This window comes from Notamacropus eugenii, chromosome 2 (assembly GCF_028372415.1).
Source record: "Notamacropus eugenii isolate mMacEug1 chromosome 2, mMacEug1.pri_v2, whole genome shotgun sequence".
NCBI classification, from domain to species: domain Eukaryota; kingdom Metazoa; phylum Chordata; class Mammalia; order Diprotodontia; family Macropodidae; genus Notamacropus; species Notamacropus eugenii.
Window position 1 is genome coordinate 359,294,591 of NC_092873.1, and position 20,018 is coordinate 359,314,608.

The window sequence follows — 20,018 nt, forward strand, 5'->3', positions numbered from 1 at the left end:
CCTTTCAGAAGCCACACTTCAATGTGCTTAAAGAGGATAAGCTTTAACTATTACCTCTGTGTTGATGACTCTCAGCCTCTAAAAAACTAGCTCTAAAAAACTCTCTTCTAAGTTCCAGACCTGTATTTCCAACTGCCTAATAGTCTCTACCAAAATGTCCCACTTTTAACTCATATTCAACACTTCTAAAACTAGGCTATCTTTTTCCTTTAATCTGCTCCTCCTTTTCAGTGCCCAGAGCCTCTGGGGCTTCTTTTCCAACTTCTTTTGGAATTGAAAGAATGGGTTCCTAAAGGGGGAGATTCAGTAAGGAACACTGAAGGACTAGATTTCTAATACTATGATGGATGAGACCACTCTAATGTTCTTCTCATTGATTATCAGGCTGACTTAATTAGCTTTTTGTAAAGGGCAATTACCAAGGTAGTTTAATAAGAACATTTGGTACAAGAAACCTGGGCTACACTCTCTTACAAGTGTAAAGAATCCAGGGGAAGAGTAGACTGGTTGTGAGGGAAATGGGCAGGATACACATGGGACAAAGGGGTAAATTCATATCACCTGGGTACTGGATTCCATAGTCAGCATTATTTTCTAGAACAAGGGATCTGGCTCCTTGTAATTGTTTCCTTCCTTGGGTAGCTATCCTTCAACATCTCTCTATGTCCATGTTTATCCCTGGTTTGTTTCTCCCTGCTCTTGGCTGGATGCCTTGTCTCTTCTCTTCTCTCCAATGACATGGTCAATGGGGATGGGGGGTGAGGGGTGGAAGGGAAATGAGAGAGAGGGAAAAATTATTTCCCCCTCCAAAGGAGTAATTCCCTCTGAACCTGAAGTGATTCTTTGAGAGATGGCTGGACTAGGTCAGCTACTGCAAATCCTTTGTTATTTAAATCCTCCAGGGATATAGTTAGCCTAGTGCAGGTCTTTATCTCTCACTAATGTTACTGAAATAACCACCTAAACAGACTTTTCACCTCCAATTCATCCTTTTCTCTTTCTCTAACCCTTAACACTACTGCCAGACTAATCCTTATGCATATAGAAGGGTGGCTGTGGATTGATTTAGTCAGTCAAGTCATTCCCACATCAAAAAAGTAGGCTATGGCCTGTCCCCAAATTATTAATACTGCATCCTTATATTTAAGTACAAGCCTGTCAGAAACAAGTTTTTAAATTAGTGTAACATTATTTTCCTCCTCTTTTTGATTATGGTTATAACGTTGGTAATAATATAAGACCTGAATGTATAAAGTGAATCCCTTTGTCCTCAAACCTCAAACCATGGCCACATCCATCTGAGTATTTCCAGCAGCAAGTATAAGTGGAACCCGGATGGAAGGGAGAGAGACATGGGGGAAAGAGACTAGAAGAGGGAAAATTACCAACTCTTTCCCCACTAAGTAGACCTCCAAGTCTGAGAGCAGACATTTAGACCCTTAGCTGTCCAAGTCACCTCTTTTGGTCCCAGATGTGCAAACTACCTGAACCATGATAATGAAGGTGATTTAACCTTAAACTTTCACTTCAACCCTATTATGATAACAACCCACAGCCCCAAATCTAATTCTAGTCCATATCCTAGACAACTACATCCAGTAGTTAAAGATTTAGTAGAGCTGAGCAGGGAATCTAGGCTTACCCAAGGCATATATTGAGGTAAGGGGATACTTAGATATTTGAAGTTGTTTAGTAGGGGCGAAATCAGGAAACTTGTGGAGGCAATAGGAACAATTTAGGGTCAGTTTCAGGGGAGATGATGTTGACTGTGACTGTCATTATTCAGGTTGAGTCAGCACCTCTAACCTTATTCCATTCCCTCCAGGTTTTAACTCCACAGAATTTTGAGAATTTGTTCTATCTGCCCCTATCTGTCATGCTGGGTTCTGGACACCATCATGAGAATCCATTCATATTCCTTTCTTTGATGCTCTTAGGACCCAACGCTAATTCCCATAGGAGCTCTCACCTTCCTATCCACTAACCCACTGCTTATCCTCCTAAGAGCCAGCGACCCTGAAGGGAGGATAACAAGGCTCCAGTCCCCCCTTGCCCAGGCCCTTTCCCCGCCCAAAGAGGCCCCTTTCCCTCCCCTCCTCCTCTCGAGTTAGACTGGGCTGACATCAGAGGGTGTTCCCCTGGAAAAGAAATTCTGAGTTACCCGGCCCAAGGCCCAGCTCCAGGCAGCCCCTAGCTCGTTCCCAGTTCCTATTCTCCACCCCAGTCTGCTGCAGTCCCCAAATCCATACATTAGTTCAGTGAGGCCAGCGACCTCAGCCTGAGCCCCCAAACTTCCAGCTCAACTAAACTAAATTCCCTGTTCTTAGACCCCCTAAAGCAACTTGAGTTCCCCCACTTCCAAGGAGGAAACGGGGCGACTAAAGGGAGAAGAACAGGGAGTTCGGGAATCTAGGATTGCACGATTAGAGAGTTCAAGGGTCCTCTCTCAGAGAACTGCAAACTGCTTAGTTTCCAGGCTTCGAGGGGGAGCTGTCCAGCGAGTCGGGGCGCCTCGCTTTGAAGGGGAGGAGAGTCAAAGTTTTGGCGGGGCAGGAAGAGAAGAAGAGGCCACCGGGTGGGGAGGGGAAGCTGACTCCCCCTCTAGCCGTCCGGTCCGGGGCGTCCCCCGCCCCCCACGTGTCCACTGCTGCCCCAGCCCCTCGGAGGAAACGGCGCCGCTTCCTGCGGCTAGGGCCGGGGATATAGGCGTCCAGCCCCCCGCCCTGGCCCTGGCTCTGGGTCCGCCAGCTGCCTCTCTGCTTCGGCTGCACCATGGTCTCAATCGGAACCGGCTGTTCTGGCTCTCCTCATCTCCCTGCGACCCCAGCCAGACTTCGAAGCCCCCTCTGGCTCCTCCTCCTGCTCTGTTGTGAGTGAGATGCTTCCCGGGGCCTGGGGAAAGGGAGCCAGAAAGAGGGGCTGAGGAGAGGGGCAGGAGGAAGGACGGGTGTGAAGGACCGGGATGGAGGAGTTAGGGCTACTGAGAGAGAGGTGGCTCCGAATTTGGCGCACCATGTGTCTTGAAGCCCTCCACCCTACACCCTCTCGAGGAAGGTCCGAGCACTGTGGGGAAAAGGGTAAGGATGAGGAGGAAAGGAAGAACTTTGTGGGGGAGGAGTACGGGTTCAAGGAAGCTGTGGCCTGACTTTTCTTTCTAGCAGGGGCCTGTCCCAACCAGTTCCTTCCGGGAGCTTGGAAAAACCTATGCATGAAAGACTCAGTAGTCCCCTTTGCCCTAGTAAGTCCCAAGCCAGACTAACTTAGTCTTACCAGCAGCTAAGTCAGGAGAGCTTACATTGACATAGCAGTTTGCAGAGCACCGGTCTTGAAGCAGCCCTTGTCAGGAAGGTAGTTAAGTGTTACTGCCCCGATTTTACAAAAAATGGAAAACAGAGATTGTGAGGGATTGGGTGACTTGATCATTGCCATGAAGCTTGATCGAGATATCCAAATCTTCCTTGCTCTGGGACTCCAAAGCACCTGGGCCTTCTGACTCCAAACACATCACTTTTGCCAACCCATGCATGGATTCTTGAAAGGCTGTCCCTGGCCATCCTTTCTCCTTTCCCTTCTCCTTAATCCTTGCTCCCATCCTTTCTGCATTACCCTTGCAGCACTGGACTGAGGTTGATCCCCAGGACTTGCTGTCTCACTTCAGTTCATAGCTTCTTCTTCCCACAGTTACCCTAAATGCCCGAGGCTCTGAAGCTCAGACAGTCCCTGATATCACGGAACCCTCTAAATGGCAAAATGGTGAGTGTCCAATGACTGAAGAAAAGTGGCATTAAAAGAAGGGTCCAATTCCTGGCAATGCTTCCCCGGGGCATTCCCTATATACCTACATTGTTCTCTCTATCTGGCTGCTCCCTGTCCCCTGCCCTGGTAAACACAATTATTGCCCTTCCCCTTTGTTTCCTTTTCTCCCTCTATGTCTTTTGCTATTTTAAGCTCCTTAGTTGATTAAGGAGTTTGAGAGTATCCAGGGCTTCCATGGAATCTCAGGATTTGGAAGGAGGAGGAGAGATACCTTTGGTGGGGAAGATGTTCAGAGTTGTAAGAGTGGAAAGGCACCAAGGCACACAGGTGTGAAGGACCTTTTGCATTTGTGCCTATAGTGGAGGTGACCTCTGAGCAGAACTATGAACTAACAGCCAGACAATGCTGGTCGGACTATGAGGAACACATGGGAAACATCAGCAGAGAGGACTGGTGTGAATGGGACATGATCAGCAGGTAGGAGGCAGAGGCTGGGCTGGGAACTAGGCCATGGGCCTGGGGTAATAGACCAGAACCTAATGGGTGGGAACCTACTTCGAAGGGCTGGGGATTATCTTGAAGAATGAAGTACAAATGAAGGCAGGGCCCTGGGTCTGGGGTACAGGAGATGGCCTTTCCCCAGTCCTCCCTCATTCTGATTCTCATTTTACCCTTTCCCCCACCCCCACAGGCCATACAGCAACTTACAATACTGCCTGGAGAAACTGGCAGAATTTTTCAAACTGGGTTTCCCCAATCCCTGGGCTGAGCAGATCATCTTCCAGAGCCACCAGATGTACTTTGCCAACTGCTCATTAGAGCGTCGGCCCCTCTTCTTTGACCCCCCAGAGGAGGTGCTGCTCGCACTGATCATTGCTCCCATCTGCCTTATCCCTTTCCTTGTTACCCTGGTGGTATGGCGGAGTAAGGACAGTGAGGTCCAGACATAAAACATCCCTACCCCTCATCAAAATATCTCAGTCTAATTTCCAGTTCCTCTCCTCCCTGGGACTCTATTCCATCACCCCTACCCCACCCTGCCCTCAATAACCCCTTGGGGAAGCTCAGTCTGAACTTCTGGGGGAAATGGGGGCAGAAAGGGAAAGACAGATGGGAACATGGGCTCTAGAATTACCATAACAAATAAACCAATTGTTGGGTTTTCCCCATAGAAGTTCTCCATAAAGTCATGTGTCTTATCTCTCAGAGTCTTTGTTTATGGCATGATCCCTGGGCTTCAAGTCGCAAGGATGGAAGGAACCAGATGGAGTCCACACTCCCTCTCATAAAAGCTTTCCTGATCTTTTCCTCCATTCCTGCTCCTTCCTCTGAGGGTAGGGCCCTTCCTGACACTGCTCCTAACCCAGCTCCAGGAAACATTCAGGAAACAACTCCCATCCGCCCTGGATAGGAAGATATGATGGGGGGAGGGGGTGCAGGGAGGGGGAAATATAATATCCTTACTTTCCTGGCCTTAGTTCCCTTTGTAGGGCCTGAAGGGCTAGACATTCTAAGAGGACTCCAAGGAGATTCATCCAAAGAGGTCCAGGACAGACAGCAGTATGTAACAGAGGCTCTCTCCCAGTCACACTGAGGTCCCTCCTGGTCCCTGTTCTCCCCTCTCCCTCTAAGACAGAAGTGTTATCTACAGTTCTAGACACCAAACTGCAGCCTGGCCATGTGCTGCCCTCTGGTGTCCATGCAAATCAAGGACACTCAAAGGTGGATGGGCCCAATGAAATGACCCAAGATGGTGGAGTGGACTTTACCGTACCACACTTGGCAGTTGCCCCAGAACACAATTACTGACTTATGATCCCATGTCCTTCCCACAAAGACGCCCACTCCTTTGGACACAAAGTCTCCTTTGGGTATACATCTGCCCTTGGATATCCCTATTTGCTTCCTGGGAGTTACCCAATCCCCTCAAAATACACATCGTTCCTCTTTATGAGTAATATCTGTGTGCCTCAGGTACATTGCCCGGGACACACCTATTTGTACCATGCAGCACATCTGTCCTTCCTATATATGACTCTGTTCTCATGGATATACATCTCCTAGGACACACCCCTTCTTTCCTGTAAACATGCCTGTCTGATAATATGGGATACATTTAGATTCCTTCAAGCACACTCCTTTCTTCTCCATTAACATACATATACTCAACAGATACCTGGTCTCACTCAAATGGCTCTTAGAGTTATAAGTTCTAGAAAAAAAGGCTTCTGGGTAAGAAGGATTCAAGATGCCTGGGGAAAGAATACACAGAATGCACTCTCCCCTCTTAGTCTTCTTGCCAATCAGTACCCAGGGGAAAAAATGCAAAGATGCCTGCACTAGAGCCATTCCAGGGACCTCCCAGATAATGCTCCTGTGCCTCTCCTGAGCTCCAGAGGCTTACCTAAATTTGACTTTTTCCTCTGCAAACCATACAAACCAGCAGAGATACACCTCGGCAAGAAATATCATTCCTCCTGAGTTCAGAATCCAGCCTTAAATGTCTCTTAGCTGTGTGACCCTGAGAAGATGACTTAACCAATGCCTGCCTCAGTTTCCTCATCTGTAAAATGAGGATAAATAATACCAGGATTGTTGTGAGGAGAGAATAAGATATTTGTTAAGAGCTTAGCAAACCTTAAAGAGCTCACTATTATTAATACAATGCTGGATATGGGTATCCTTTAAGATCCTACCCCTTTTACTTTCTTCTCTGTTGTAGAGGGAAATGTTTAGTCTCCTACCTGGATGGGTGGAGAGTAGGGTGTATGTGGGGATGTGGAACTGGTTCACACCAGCAGGAACAAGAACATCCTTTCTATTGGGTTACAATTTGATTGCCATATTATTTATATCCATCTGTTGTCAACTGGCTACCTTCCCTCATATCAGTCATTCCATATCTGTTTTTCATGTTTTGATGTTTCAATGTTCCATAATCTCTTTGCTCTTCTCTCAAAGGACTGGCTGGTTGATTAGTTAGTGCTAATGGCCAGTCCTATTGTTCCCTCTGCTCCATTTGTCCTTTGTGGCTTCTATGAGGAAGTAGTAGATTGTGGGGTCCTGCCTTTTTTTTTTTTTTTTTTGCTTATATCTTTCCCACCAGTGCAGAGGCTTGACTTCTAACCATCTTGTTTGCCAAGGGCTTCTCCTACTCCTTGGAAACAAGGTTCCCTGAACTGCTGTGTACTCATGGTAAGAAGGCTGTTGTTGGTTGGCCCTTCTCCAATCCAATCCAATCCAGTCCAATGCAATCCAACAAATATTTTTTAAAAAAATTTTTAAGGATATGTTTTGTTTTTGCAGCAATTTCATTTCCAAATATATCTCTTTCCCCTCCCCTAACCAACAATCCATCACAAAGAATCTTTTATTAAAGAGAAAGAGAAAAAAAATCAGTGAAGTAAACTAAACAACATATCAACAGTACCTAACAGTACATGCAATGTTCCATATACCTCATCTCTCACCTTTGCAAAGAAGTGGAGGAGGTACATTTTCTCATCTTTTCTCTACTGCCAAGTTTGGTCAGTATAATCATTCTGCTGATGTCACTCTATAGCAATTCAAAGATCTTCTCATGCTTTCTGAATTCTTCATATTCATCATATCTTATGACAGTGTAATATTTTATTACAATCATAAACCATTCTTTATTTAGCCATTCCCAATGGATGGGTGTATATTTTCAGTTCTTTGCTAAAACAAAAAAAATGCTTCTATGAAAATTTGATTATATATGGGACTTTTCTTTCTATTTGGACTTTTTTTTTGAGATATGTTAGCAGTGGCATCTCTACATCAAAAGATATGAACATTTTAGTCATTTTTAACATAATTCCCAATTCCTTCCTAGAAGCAATTCACCAGTCTATCAATAGCGTACTTCTCTTTCTGAAGTCTCTTTAGCATAGACTATTTCCATCTTTGTCCTCTTTGACAATTTGCTAGGTATGAGGTAAAACCTCAGAGAAGTTTTGATTACATTTCTTTTAAATTATTTAGGGCTATCTTTCGTATGATTGTTAATAGTTTGCAATTCTTGTCTTGAGAACTGTTAGTTTATATCCTTTGACCATTTATCCATTGTGATCAGGATCATAGATTTAGAGCTGGAAAGCAAATTTAGAGATTATCAAGTACAAACCTCTTATCTTATACATGAAGAAACTGAGGACCAGGAATATAAAGTTACTTTGCCCAAGGTAAGTGACAGTATTAGGGTTCAAACTCAGATCCTCTTACTCCAAATCCTATGGCTTTTGCACTGCACTATGTTGTCCACATGCTAGTGAATGGCTCTTAGTCTTATATATCTGTTCTCTGTATATATTAGCTATCTTTCTACCTTATATTGATTATTAGACCTTTATCAGTGATGTTCAATTCAAAGGTTTTTTTTCCCAACAATTGGCAGCATCTTATTCTAGTCACATTGATTTTGTTCATGCAAAAACTTTACAGAATAATCTTTTATATGTGTTGTAATCATCTCTGTTCCTTTCTTAATTAAGAACCCTTTGCTTTTCCTTCCCACCCAACCTCAGCCATAATTGTGAAAGGTATCTGATCTCATTCTCTTTTAAATTTGTTATGACATGACCTTTAATATTCTGGTCACATATCCATTTTTGAATTTATTGTGGCTTCTTCTTTGGTTGTGATTAAATTTCTTTCCAATTTCCCTAGCAGTTCTTATGAAATATGGAACTCTCCTCCAAGTAATTTATGTTCTAAGCTTATTGAAGAAACTAAGTTATGGAGTTCAATTTTTTTCTGTCTCTTTTTTATCTAGTCTGTTCTATTGATCTACTTTCCTATTTTCTACTCAGTACCAACTAACTTTGGTGATTACTTCTTCATAATGTAACTTGAGTTCTAGAAGTGCTATTCCCCTTTTTTTTACAACTTCACCACTTTCTACAGGAAATCTTTCTTGATCCCCTCCACTTCAAGGTCCTCCTTCCCTAACTTTGGTTGTTGTTGTTTAAGCATTTCAGTCCTGTCCAACTCTTTGTGACCCCACTCAGGGTTTCCTTGGCACAGATACTGGCGTGGTTTGCCATTTCTTTCTCCAGCTCATTTTACAGATGAGGGAACTGAGGTAAATAAGGTTAATGACTTGCCCAGAATCACATAGCTCCTAAGTATCTGAGATCAGATTTAAATTCAGGAAGATGAGTTTTCCTGACTTCAGACCTGGAACTCTATCCACTGTGCCAGATAGCTACCTTGTGTTTATCCTGGATAAATTTATTCTGTAATTTACAAGTCTCTCATAATGTTTCTGTCTCTTCCTGCTTGTGTTCCCTGGGGTGAATCACTTTACCTCTCTGGGCCTCCATTTCCTTATCTGTAAGATAAGAGAATTAGACTTGATAACTTCTGGGGGCACTTTCAGTGCTAAGTGTGCGATCCCATGATCCCAAAGGATACGTGGAGGAACAAAAGATTCAAAACCTGAAGAGAAGAATTGCAAACTATCAGAAACTCCTTGAGAGCCTGGAGAGTTTCATTTCTTTTTTTTTGTATCCCCAGCACCCAACAGAGTGCTGCACAGGAGAGGCCTGTAAATGTCTGTTGATTGAGCAACTGGTTGATTTTTCCATTATTCCCTTTGAGATTTTGGACCTTTTGTTACTCCAAACAAATTCTGTCATTATTTTGGCTAGTTCTAAAAAGTTCTGCCTTGGTGGTTTGGGAAGAGGATTAAATCTGTAAATTCATTTAGGTAGTATGGTCATACTTAGCCATACGGATGAGTGGTATTCTAATTATTTTAAGTCATTCTTTATTACTTAAAGAGTATTTCTAACAAACATTTATTAAGCATCTACTAGGGACCAGGTCTAGGGCTAGATGATGGGAATCCAAAGACAAAAACAAAAACAAAACACTCCTTGTACTTTAAGAGCCTATTGGGAGATGAAAGGTGGGAGGGGAGGGGAGGAGAGGTACATGTTAACAGGTATATAGATATATAGAGAGATAAGTATAGCTATAAATATATAGATACATGTATATAGAGAGATACATGTAAATATAGAGAAAACTACATGTAATATATATACATATATATATACATATGTGTGTGTACATATATATACGTTTGTTTTTTGAGAAGACAAAGTACTAACAGCCAAGGGGATTAGGAAAGGCTTCCCATAGGAGGTGACACATTTGATGAGCCTTGAAGAAAGGTTTCCAAGAGACAGAAATGAAAAAACATAGGGGACAGCTTGTGCAAAGGAGGGAAGTGGGATGTGGAGTTCAAAAAAATAGCAAATAGGCCAGATTGGTTGAAGTATGAAGGCTACTAATCTGTAACAACAATAATAATGGCTAACATTTAAGTAGTGCTTACTATGTGCTGGGCACCATGCTGAGCACTTTGCAATTATTATCTTATTTAATCCTCACAACAACCCTCCCGCCTAGAAGGTTGGTGCTCATATCCTCCCCATTTTACAGATGGGGAGACTGAGGCAAATAGTGGTCAAATGACTTTCCCAGGTTCACACAGCTAGCAAGCACCTGAGGCTGGATTTGAACTAAGCCCTTCCTGAATTCATTCCCAGCACTCTATCCACTGCACTACCCTGCAACAAGTCTAAAAAGGAAGGTTATGACTTATATATGCTAAGTTCAGTTTATTTTTTTCCTAGGAACAATAGGGAGCCATTGAAGCTTCTTGAGTAGGGCAATGAAATATATTTTTGTATTTTAGGAATATTAATTTGGAAGTATAAACCACTTCCAACACCACCTGGGCTAACCTGTCAATTCAATTCAGTATACGTGGATAAAAGGCCTGCTATGTGCTAGGAACTGGAGAAACAAAGACAAAAATGAAACAGTGCCTGCCTTCAAGGAGCTTATGCTCTACTGAGAGATGTGAAATATACACAATTAAGTACATGCAAGGTGATTTGAGGAAGGAGAGAGCATTAAACAACACAGCAGGTGGGGGCACAATGTAGGGAAGGGAAGGCCTCAGGTAGGAGGTGACATCTATAGAGAACCTTGTGGAAGACTAAGATTCTGAGAAATAATGATAAGGAGGGAACTGTTTGGAAGGACCCACAGAAGTCAGAGATGGATTGTGCCAAATAGTCTAGTTTGGTCAGAACGTAGCATTCCTGAAGGAGAATAGTTATGAAATAAGAATGAAAATGGAAGTGGGAGCCAAGATGTGGAGGGTTTTTCATTGGAGTCAATATGAGAAAGGACCTTTGAACCATAGGAAACAATAATACTGAGCCTCCTCCTTAGGCTAAGCTCCAGTAATGGCTACAGGGTCTTTCCCAGGTCAGTGGACTGACATCCTGCCATAGGAACAAATATCAAGTCCAGCAAAGGCCACAGGATACCTGGGCAACATCTCACAGTCCTCTACCCTAAGTATGGAACAGCAAGGACCCCGGTATATACAGGAGGGCCTGCTGTATAGGCTCTTAGATCTGCTTTTCTAAAAGGAAAGCACCTTTTGAGAGGTTAACAATCTATTTTAATCAAGCACAAATATCATTCACTTAGTTCAGGGGAAAAAGTTAGCACCCTTAACTTCAGAGAAAATACAAACAGAAATTAAGATCAACAGACAGGGCTTCCAACTGTCTGACTGTAAGCAATACATATATAGTTACCAGAGAGAGAAGCACCAACATCTGAGTTTTCAAAGCGGGGAGCTCCTTAATGACTTCCCAGAGTCTCATCTGACACACAAACCTTCTTCCAAAAACTAATCCCCAAAGTAAAACCTCACCTCAGAGTATTTATATACTTTTCAAAGCCAGAGGTCATCACAACCCTTGAGAACCAGTGCCTCATTAGAAATTAACAAAAGGTATGGGCCTTCCAACAACAACAACAAAAATCTCACATAATCAAGCTTCCGTTAATGGGTGGGGAAGATCTTTAACTCTCATTAACATTACAAAATAAATTTTGATTTCTCTTCTAACTTAATATCTATGTTCCTTTGACTCCCCCTCACCACCCCCTACCTCAGGAAGAAATGAAATACTTTACCTCTGAGATTGCCTCCCATTTTATGTTTTATATCTCTTATATGTAATTACTTGTTTGCATGATGTCTCTCTAGTTTTTGCCACTTTTTTTGTAATCCCTTCTCTTAGCATAGTGCCTGGTATGTAGTAACATTTTGTACATTGACTGACTGACTGACAAACCCATGTCAAGGAAAGACTTCCCTGGTTCTCAGACAACACAATTGTGTCTCTCCTGAATTCTAGATCTGATTTTTGCTCTGAGAAAAACTCAGCCCACCTAAATGCACTAAGATTGCTGCCAAATTGATAGTTCTCCAGCAATGGATGCCATCTTTTCTGCTCCTTTAATAACAATGGCACAATAATTGCTTGAAATACATTTTGCTTGGCCTCTGTTCAACTTCTCTGGTTATAGTATTACTAGTGTATTCCCTGGGATATACCTGCCCTTACTATGAACCTCTCTCTTCTCCCGGTGGACACAATCATCCTTTACCAATAGATCCAACAGTCTGATGCCCAAGCTCCAATTACTCTCTTCCCAGGACAGACCTTTTCTTTCCATGAATACATATGTGTTCTTCAGGTACTTCTCAGGGAAATACCTCAAAGGATTTGACCTCCCTTGTCTTATATGCATATCTACTCCTCCCATGAACACACATATATCCAACATCACACCCATTCTCTCCCATGGATATTCCTGGGATACACTCAGACTTAATCATTTCAGTGAAATTTTATTAAATCCTCACAAAATATAGGTTAATATGCTAGGTACTGGGAAGATACAAAGTTTACAGTTTTGTGTTACCCCTTGCATCTACACAGATTATAACTTCCCCATGACTTAGTGAAGAGTCTTTGATGGTTGCTAGAGCCAAAAACTTCATTACTTTGTGGCTAACCTAGAGATGAGCCTCTCTGAATATAGCTAGGTTAGTCCTCAAGTGGCAGATATTAAATCTGTCATCAAGCCCATTCTCTAACGCAGAAGATCTTCTTAGAGCTTAAGCAGATGTAGAAGCACTCACATACCCTTTAAGGACACCAAGGTCTTGGATATTGAAGACAGGGTAAGTATTATTGCACTTACAAAAAGAATAAAGTTAGGAGGGGCTAGTTTGGGGATAAAATAAATGAATTTAACTTCAGAAACAATGAATTTGAGATGGCATCCAGATGGAGATGTCTTGTGGGTAGTGGGAGACACCAAGAGTTCAGGAGAGGTCAGAGATAGAGATTTAGGAGTAAAATGCATAGAGACAAGAGAAGAGGACTTTGGGGACATAAGCAAAAAAGCATAATTTTTTTTTTAAAAAGTGACCCTTATTCAAATATCACTGTTTTCTATTTGCAAGGCACTGGCCTTTGCTCTGGGAGAGATTCAAAGGTAAACAGGGCACAATCCTTACCTTTAATAGTAATCTAGAAGTGAAGAGAAGACAAAATTGAAAACAATAAGAGCCTAAGAAAAGTATCAAGTACTCTGAGTTCTCTTTCTAAGGAAAGAAGGCCAATTTCTGCTGGGGAGGAATTGGGGGAGACTTAATGGAGGAGGTAAGATTTCAGCTATGTGAAGATGGTCAGTTAGGTGGGGCTGGAGGGGAGAATCACAGATCTGAAGCAGGAGAAACTGAGACCAAAGGAAGTTAAGACTTGCTCCAGGTTCCCCAAAATGTAAGCCCTGGAAATAAGATTTGAACTTTGGTCTTTTGCCACCAGAACCAGCAAGTGGTGTTTCTACTGAGTATTCTTCTTGAGGAGAGGGCATTCAAGGAATAGAAGAAACAATATTAATAAAGGAACAGAATAGGGAAAAAATATTACAAGGACATAAAACAGCTCAATTTGGTTGGCGTGAAGAATATGTGAGGAGATGGGACTGAAATGTTAAGGTAATGTCGGGTTTTCGAGGGTCTTGGATGCCAAGCAAAGGAAAATTTTGCTCAGTAGATGTCAATAAGAACCAATTGAAATGTCTTAAACAGGAGTGACATTGCCAGGAATCATTAGAAAGATTAGTCTGACAGAAGTGTGAAGGATAAAGGAAGGGAAAAAGGGGAAGAAAGAGTGGGAGCACAAAGATCTTTTAGGAGGTTATCGTAATACAGCGGTTGGCAGAGAAGGACTAGTGGGAGGTGAGGGGTGGTAGGAATAAAGGGGAAGGGATGGATGTGGGAGATTGCAAAAGTAGAGTCAATGTGGTGTGGCAACTGATTGGATAGGAGAATGAAGGAAGGGAAAGAGCCAGAGATAATCACCAAGGTCTTGAAAATGGAAGGCTGGGTAAATATTGTTGCACTTGCCAACAGAATGAAGTCAGGAGGGGCTGGTTTGGGAGCAAAGAGGATGAATCTAGTTTCAAAAAAAACCATGAGTCTGAGTTGGCAGCCCGTGGAGATATCCTGTGGGCAGTGGGAAATAGCAGGCAAGAGTTCAGAAGAGGTCAGGGTTGGAGATAGGGAGTTGGGAGTCAACTGTCTAGAGATAGCTGAGGCCCGGGGGTGACTAGGATTGTCAAGGGAGAGAAGAAAAGAAGGCCAAGGACACCCTGGAGAATACTCAAGTCATGGGGGCAGGGCCTTCCGAGCAGCCGGCAAAGAGGCTGTTAGGGAAACGGGAGACACAAGGAGCCAGACGTGCCCCGGAAGCCAAGTCATGGGGGCAAAGAGGGGGAGAAGGAGAACAGACGGGGAACCGGTCTTCTCCCCAGGACAGGGTGGAGGACGGTCAGCCACCCAGCCCGAGGTCCGCCAGGCTTCTCTGCTAACGCTGAGCACAGGCCCAGTCCCTTCATCCTGGAGCCTCCCGTTTCGATTATCTCCAGCGTACCCCGCAGAGAGCCCGACTGACTGCACACGTTGGCACGTGGTCTCCCCCGTAGGCTCCGCTCTTTGCTGCTCTTGGTAGCCCAAGATCTGACACACAGCGGGTGCTTCATAAGGCTAGCTGACTGACTGACTTCATCCTTCTGGGCCTCAGTATCCTCATCTGTAAAATGGCAACATGGGGGGGGGGGGGCCCTCTCAGCCCGAGGACCCCGGCCGGCTCCCAGGGACACGTGGCTTGGCCGCTTGGAGACACACAGTTAGGTCCCTAACGGTTCCCGGGACCGCCTGCCTGCCGCACCCCGACGGGCTCCAGGCGCTGGCCCAGTTTCCTCTCTCACTGGCTCTGCCTGATCCAGCGCACAAGGATCTCAAAGGGCCCGGAACCTTTCGACGGAGCTCGCTTCCGGAAGTGCCGAGCCGGATCCCGGAAGTCAGTTCACGGCGGTTCCGGTTTCCCCGGGTGATGATGGCGACTAGTTTCGAGTGGCCATGGCAGTACCGCTTCCCTCCGTTCTTTACGTGAGCCTCGGACCCGCTTAGGGATACCCCTCCCCCCACGCCTTTTTGAGGGACTTCCCCTCCCTACTCTCACCCCACCCGCTGAGGGGCGTGAATTCGGACGCCCCTCCCCCCGGGACCCTGCTGATTCCTTAGCTGACCCCCAGCGCTCTCGTCCGTTCTCCCCTCCCCCTGCTCCGAGCGGTCTCTCTCTGTCTCTGTCTCTGTCTCTGTCTCTGTCTCTGTCTCTGTCTCTCTCTCTCTCTCTCTCTTTCGTCCCACCCCCCGCTGTGCACGCCTCCTCCCCCTCCCCGTTCCTCTCCCCCCTGCGCCTCTTCCCCGTGTGCCGGTCCCAGCCCTGAGTCCTCCCCTCCCCCTCGCACCCCCGGGTCTCTCTGCCCTCTCCAGGTTACAGCCAAACGTGGACACCCGGCAGAAGCAGCTGGCCGCCTGGTGCTCCCTGGTCCTGTCCTTCTGCCGCCTGCACCGACAGTCCAGCATGACGGTGATGGAGGCACAAGAAAGCCCCCTCTTCAACAACAACAAGCTGCAGAGTATCCTCCCTAAGGCGTCCCGCCCCTCTTTGCCTGCCCCAGCACCGACACCCCCACCCCAGTCTGTTCGGGTTGGAGCCAGGTTGCAGGTTTAGACCCATCTCTGGACAGACTTGTTAGGGAGGAGGAGGAGATGGTCAGTGACACCTGGGTGACTGCTTGTCTAGGAGGTTGTAGAAGAGACTCTTGTTTGAACTAGGTGGAGCTTCCTTCCAGCTCTGGAGCTTCTCTGCTTCTGTGATCTGCAGGGTTAGGGTTTTGTTTTTTTTTCCTGTGCTCCTCCACTGTTGGACTGTTTAATGTTGGCGGGGTGATCTGCCTACTAATACAGGACAAACAAGTTCAAGGCTGAGTTGACCTTCAGCAAGAAAAGGAGATTAAATTGTTTTGGCCCATTGAGTGCACCACAGAGCTCTGGGTCCATTTTGGACAGACCCTGGCTTCTCTGGTTCATCCCTCCAGCATCTGGGAAAAGCAGTTTAAAATGATAAAGACAGAGGCCAAGAAATTAGATTATTCCTATATTATATTCTTCCTCTAACAAAAGGCACTGTGCTGGATGCTGGAGAAAGAAAGAAAATAACCCTTGCCTTTAAGGAATTTACATTCCGTTGCTAAAAGTAACATGGACATATATAAGTAAATATAAAAATGTGTACAAAGTAAATAGAAGCCCATCTCCCTTCCTCCAGTCTTCAGATCCCATTTGGATATTCTAAATATTGTGGGTGGTGGCTCAGTGTGGAGGTATCTCTGGGCTGTTGTTCTCTTTGGGGTTTGGATTTATAACTTGGTCCATATCCCATGTTTCTGTCATTCCCTTAACCCTGAGTCAGGGAAGCTTCCCATGGAATCTATCCAGATTGTGTTGGAGGAGCTGAGGAAGAAAGGTAGGTCCCAGGCATCAGTCCTTGTACTGTTTCTTCCATGATGGTTTGACCTTCTAATAGATCGCCTTGTGTCTTCCCTCTTCTCCTTGGTCCTTGTCCCTCTTTTACCCCTCCACTCCTCTCCTTCCCTTCCATGGCAGCAGAATCCAGTGTGACTGGCACAGTAATAGCTATGCTTCCTTGATTCATAGCCTTCCATCTGCCTCTAAAAGTGGGGTTTGCTTACCCATTCTCTTTATACCTACTGTATATAAGTGAGAAGGAAGTAACTGTGGCCATGAGTCAAAAGACAGGATCATTCTTTGGTGAAGGCAACAGTGGATTTGGGATGGGAGCTGGATGTGGGAGGGAATTAATCTCTCAGTGTCCTGAAAGTAGAACCTCCTCCACTCTTTTCCACCTCATTAACCCTCTTAGCAACTCTCCCATGCATGATTGCTTTCCAGGGAATCTGGAGTGGCTGGATAAGAACAAGTCCAGCTTCTTGATCATGTGGCGGAGACCAGAAGAATGGGGGAAGCTCATCTACCAGTGGGTGAGACTTATAAGCACAGAAAAAGCACCTTACCTTGAGGGTAGAAAGGAATTGGAGTTCAACATGGCATGCACATGTACACTCCACTGTGCAGATCTCTATACCAAGCACTTTGGGGATGGGCTATAGAAGAAAGCTACATCTCTGGCAAGCCTTTCCTGTTGCCTCAGTTTCTCTGGCCAAATAAAGCTTCCTTCTTTTTCCCTTTTTCCCACCAGGAGCTAAGGGGCTGGGCAAGGTCATATTTTCAGAGCACAGTGGGGAGAACCACAGGCTGCTTTGTTGACCAGACACTCTGACCACAGGAGATAAATGAGGAAAGGGCAGAAAAATAACTTGAGGCCTCCTCCTCACACACATCCTAATAGGGTCTGCCTCAAATTCACAGAATGCCAGTGAATTTCTTTGAGCCATTGTAGAGTCAGAACAGGCTCACCTGAAACTTCCAGCCACAAAACCAAAACTCCTCCAAAAAGGGAAGCAGCATTAGTAGCAATACAACATGTACAACGACACCCAGCCCCCACCCTCTTTCCTGAATAGGGACCTAGCCAGGACAGGAGGCCACTAATTAGACATGTGAGAAGTTGTGGTTTGAATGCTGTTTATGTATGTAAATATAGCTTCCCATAGGGAATGTGTCTACTCTGGCACTCTTCCTTGGAGGCTAAAATCAGCTCTGGTACCTGATTCTTGGATTGGAGGGGTGGGGTCAATGAGTCAGTGAGGTGACAACCCTAGGACCTCATGGGCTCCACTTAGTCCTCATTTTCTACATCCACAGGTTTCAAAGAGTGGCCAGAACAATTCTGTATTTACCTTTTATGAACTAACCAATGGAGATGACACAGAGGATGAGGGTAATACCTTTTAATTCCCTCCCTCCCCATTTCCTATTCCCTATTATGTTATCCATTTCATATTCTTGACTCCTGGGCTGCAAATACTGTGGAAAAGCTGAGTAAATGTGTGTGTATGTGAGTGGGTGGGGTACTGGGGAGAGGATAATAATGGTCACTTATCCCCTCCTGATTCAAGCTTCACCTGAGGTGAGTTGGAGGGAAGGGAGGACCTAGCTCATTCAGGTATTTTGGCTTTTATCTAGTCAAGAATTAGGGTTCATTTTGATTTTTGAATCATCTACTCCTTTTCCCTAAAAGCTCATCCTTCACCTAGATCCTCAGAATTACCTCTTCTCTGTAGAACTAACTGATAGATTAGTAGCAGAATTGACAGCTCTTGGCTGCAGCCCCCGTCCTGCTGGCCTGCAGTTGCTTCTACCTTTACCCTCTGACTTGGAATGCTATGGCACTTTACAGTGGCCAGGGCCACACAACAGCCCATGCTGGGGAAGGTGCAAGGTTCTTCAGAAACCAGGCTCCTCCTGAGTATATGTCATGACCGGTACTGCCTTGCCTTTGGCACCTTACAGTCATCTTGCCCACCTCCTCCCTGATAGCATCCTCCATGGCCAGGAAAGTTGGCTATACTGGATAATATCCTGCAACCTGTATAGCCTTAGGATGTACCATCTCTTCTAGCTTAGGTGCAAGGTGATTGGGGTTCACCCTTTGCCCCTCCTCTGCCAGGTACTGAAATACTAGGTGGTGTCTTATGCCCACCAGGCATGTTAGTTTAACAGCCTGTACCAGTCATCAACTAGCAGTGACCCTAGTCATTTCTCCCAGTATGTGTGTGTGGAGAGGTGGGGTCCACTTATACCTCTGCTTTCTCCACAGAGTTCCATGGGCTGGATGAGGCCACACTTCTTCGAGCGCTGCAGGCCCTACAGCTGGAGCACAAGGCTGAGATCATCACAGTCAGCGATGGCCGAGGGGTCAAGTTCTTTTAGTGGACCCCTTTACCCCACTCTCTTCCTTAATTCTCTGAAGGAGTAGGCTCTGTCCCCACAGATTGGAGCTTAGACCCGAATGTAAAGGAACTTTTCAACCTCCCCACAGTCATGTGCTGGGAGAACCATGGGAGAATTTGGAAAAGAGAATTCCTCTGTTACCCCACCGTTCTGCTCCATGAGTGGGTTGAGGTAATAGCCCCAGAGAGAGAAGATGTGCCTAGTTTCTCCTTACTCTTTCTACTCCCTCATTCCAAACTTCAGCTGATCCAGGGTCAGTAAACCCACAAAACAGTCACACATATCTACAAGTACACAGCACCTACTGACTTCTCCCCTCAGGTTTAGCCTGGATCCTCTGAAGAGGGTTAGGGGTTACATGGCTGCAGGCAGCCCACAGGGCATCATAGGAATAGGAGATCAGAGAAGGAGAACTGCTAGCAAAGTTCCAGGTATGGCTCTGATCTGTGTTATTAAAGCTGGATTGTTCAGCTCTCAGTGCCTTTGTCCAGGTGACTATTGTGTGTTTGAGAGGGGAACTGGAACTGAGGATGGTGAGAGTGGTGTGTGAATGGGTAAATCTTAGTGTAGAGATTTAGGGGCATCTAAGATGAGGAAGAGAAAGAAGTCCTGTGTCTTCAAAAATGTCCATAGGGAATTTCTAGATCAGTTTTCTCCAGACTAATTCTAGTCCCTCCCACCAGGCTAATGCTTTTTTGGTCAGCATTGAAAGAAGGACCTTGCAACTTGAAAAAACACGGACTAATGATTCCAGCCACACTGCAGTGACAGCCAGTCCCTCTTTTTTTTCCCCTACAGGTCCTAAACGCTGGGTGGGGCTCTCTTTAGTAGGCGGAAACAAAAGGGTTAAGGCGGATTTGGACTTTGCTTTATTGGAGAGATGGTCAAACAGGAAAGCGCAGGTGGCTTCAGGATAGCCAACTGGTCTAGGTTGTGGTCCCTTGGTTGGGGGCCGGAGTGGGCCGAATGTGGAGACGGAACTCTCAGTATTGGAGAGGGTGACGGAGAGGCATGTCCTGATAGGATAGCTCCTCAGTTGGAGCAAAAAGCTGAGTGACCGGGGGTG

At 45.2% G+C, this 20,018-nt stretch overlaps 2 protein-coding genes across 3 annotated transcripts; both read left to right on the forward strand.

The window, feature by feature from the left end:
* The first annotated feature begins 2,527 nt into the window (after window positions 1-2,527).
* On the forward strand, window positions 2,528-4,942 carry RAMP2 (receptor activity modifying protein 2). Of its 2 annotated transcripts, none has more exons than XM_072646582.1 (4): window positions 2,528-2,869; window positions 3,682-3,753; window positions 4,116-4,233; window positions 4,448-4,942. In XM_072646582.1, the coding sequence occupies exons 1-4, from the start codon at window positions 2,773-2,775 to the stop codon at window positions 4,704-4,706; spliced, it is 546 nt and encodes a 181-aa protein (XP_072502683.1). In that variant the 5' UTR covers window positions 2,528-2,772; the 3' UTR covers window positions 4,707-4,942. The 2 variants fall into 2 exon arrangements, with proteins under 2 accessions (XP_072502683.1, XP_072502682.1); XM_072646581.1 differs by having other exon boundaries at window positions 2,638-3,077.
* A 9,472-nt stretch (window positions 4,943-14,414) lies between these two features.
* Window positions 14,415-19,429, forward strand: VPS25 (vacuolar protein sorting 25 homolog). Its single transcript, XM_072646576.1, has 6 exons — window positions 14,415-15,121; window positions 15,509-15,654; window positions 16,491-16,544; window positions 16,991-17,079; window positions 17,864-17,939; window positions 18,819-19,429. The coding sequence occupies exons 1-6, from the start codon at window positions 14,778-14,780 to the stop codon at window positions 18,929-18,931; spliced, it is 822 nt and encodes a 273-aa protein (XP_072502677.1). The 5' UTR covers window positions 14,415-14,777; the 3' UTR covers window positions 18,932-19,429.
* The last annotated feature ends 589 nt before the right edge of the window (window positions 19,430-20,018 follow it).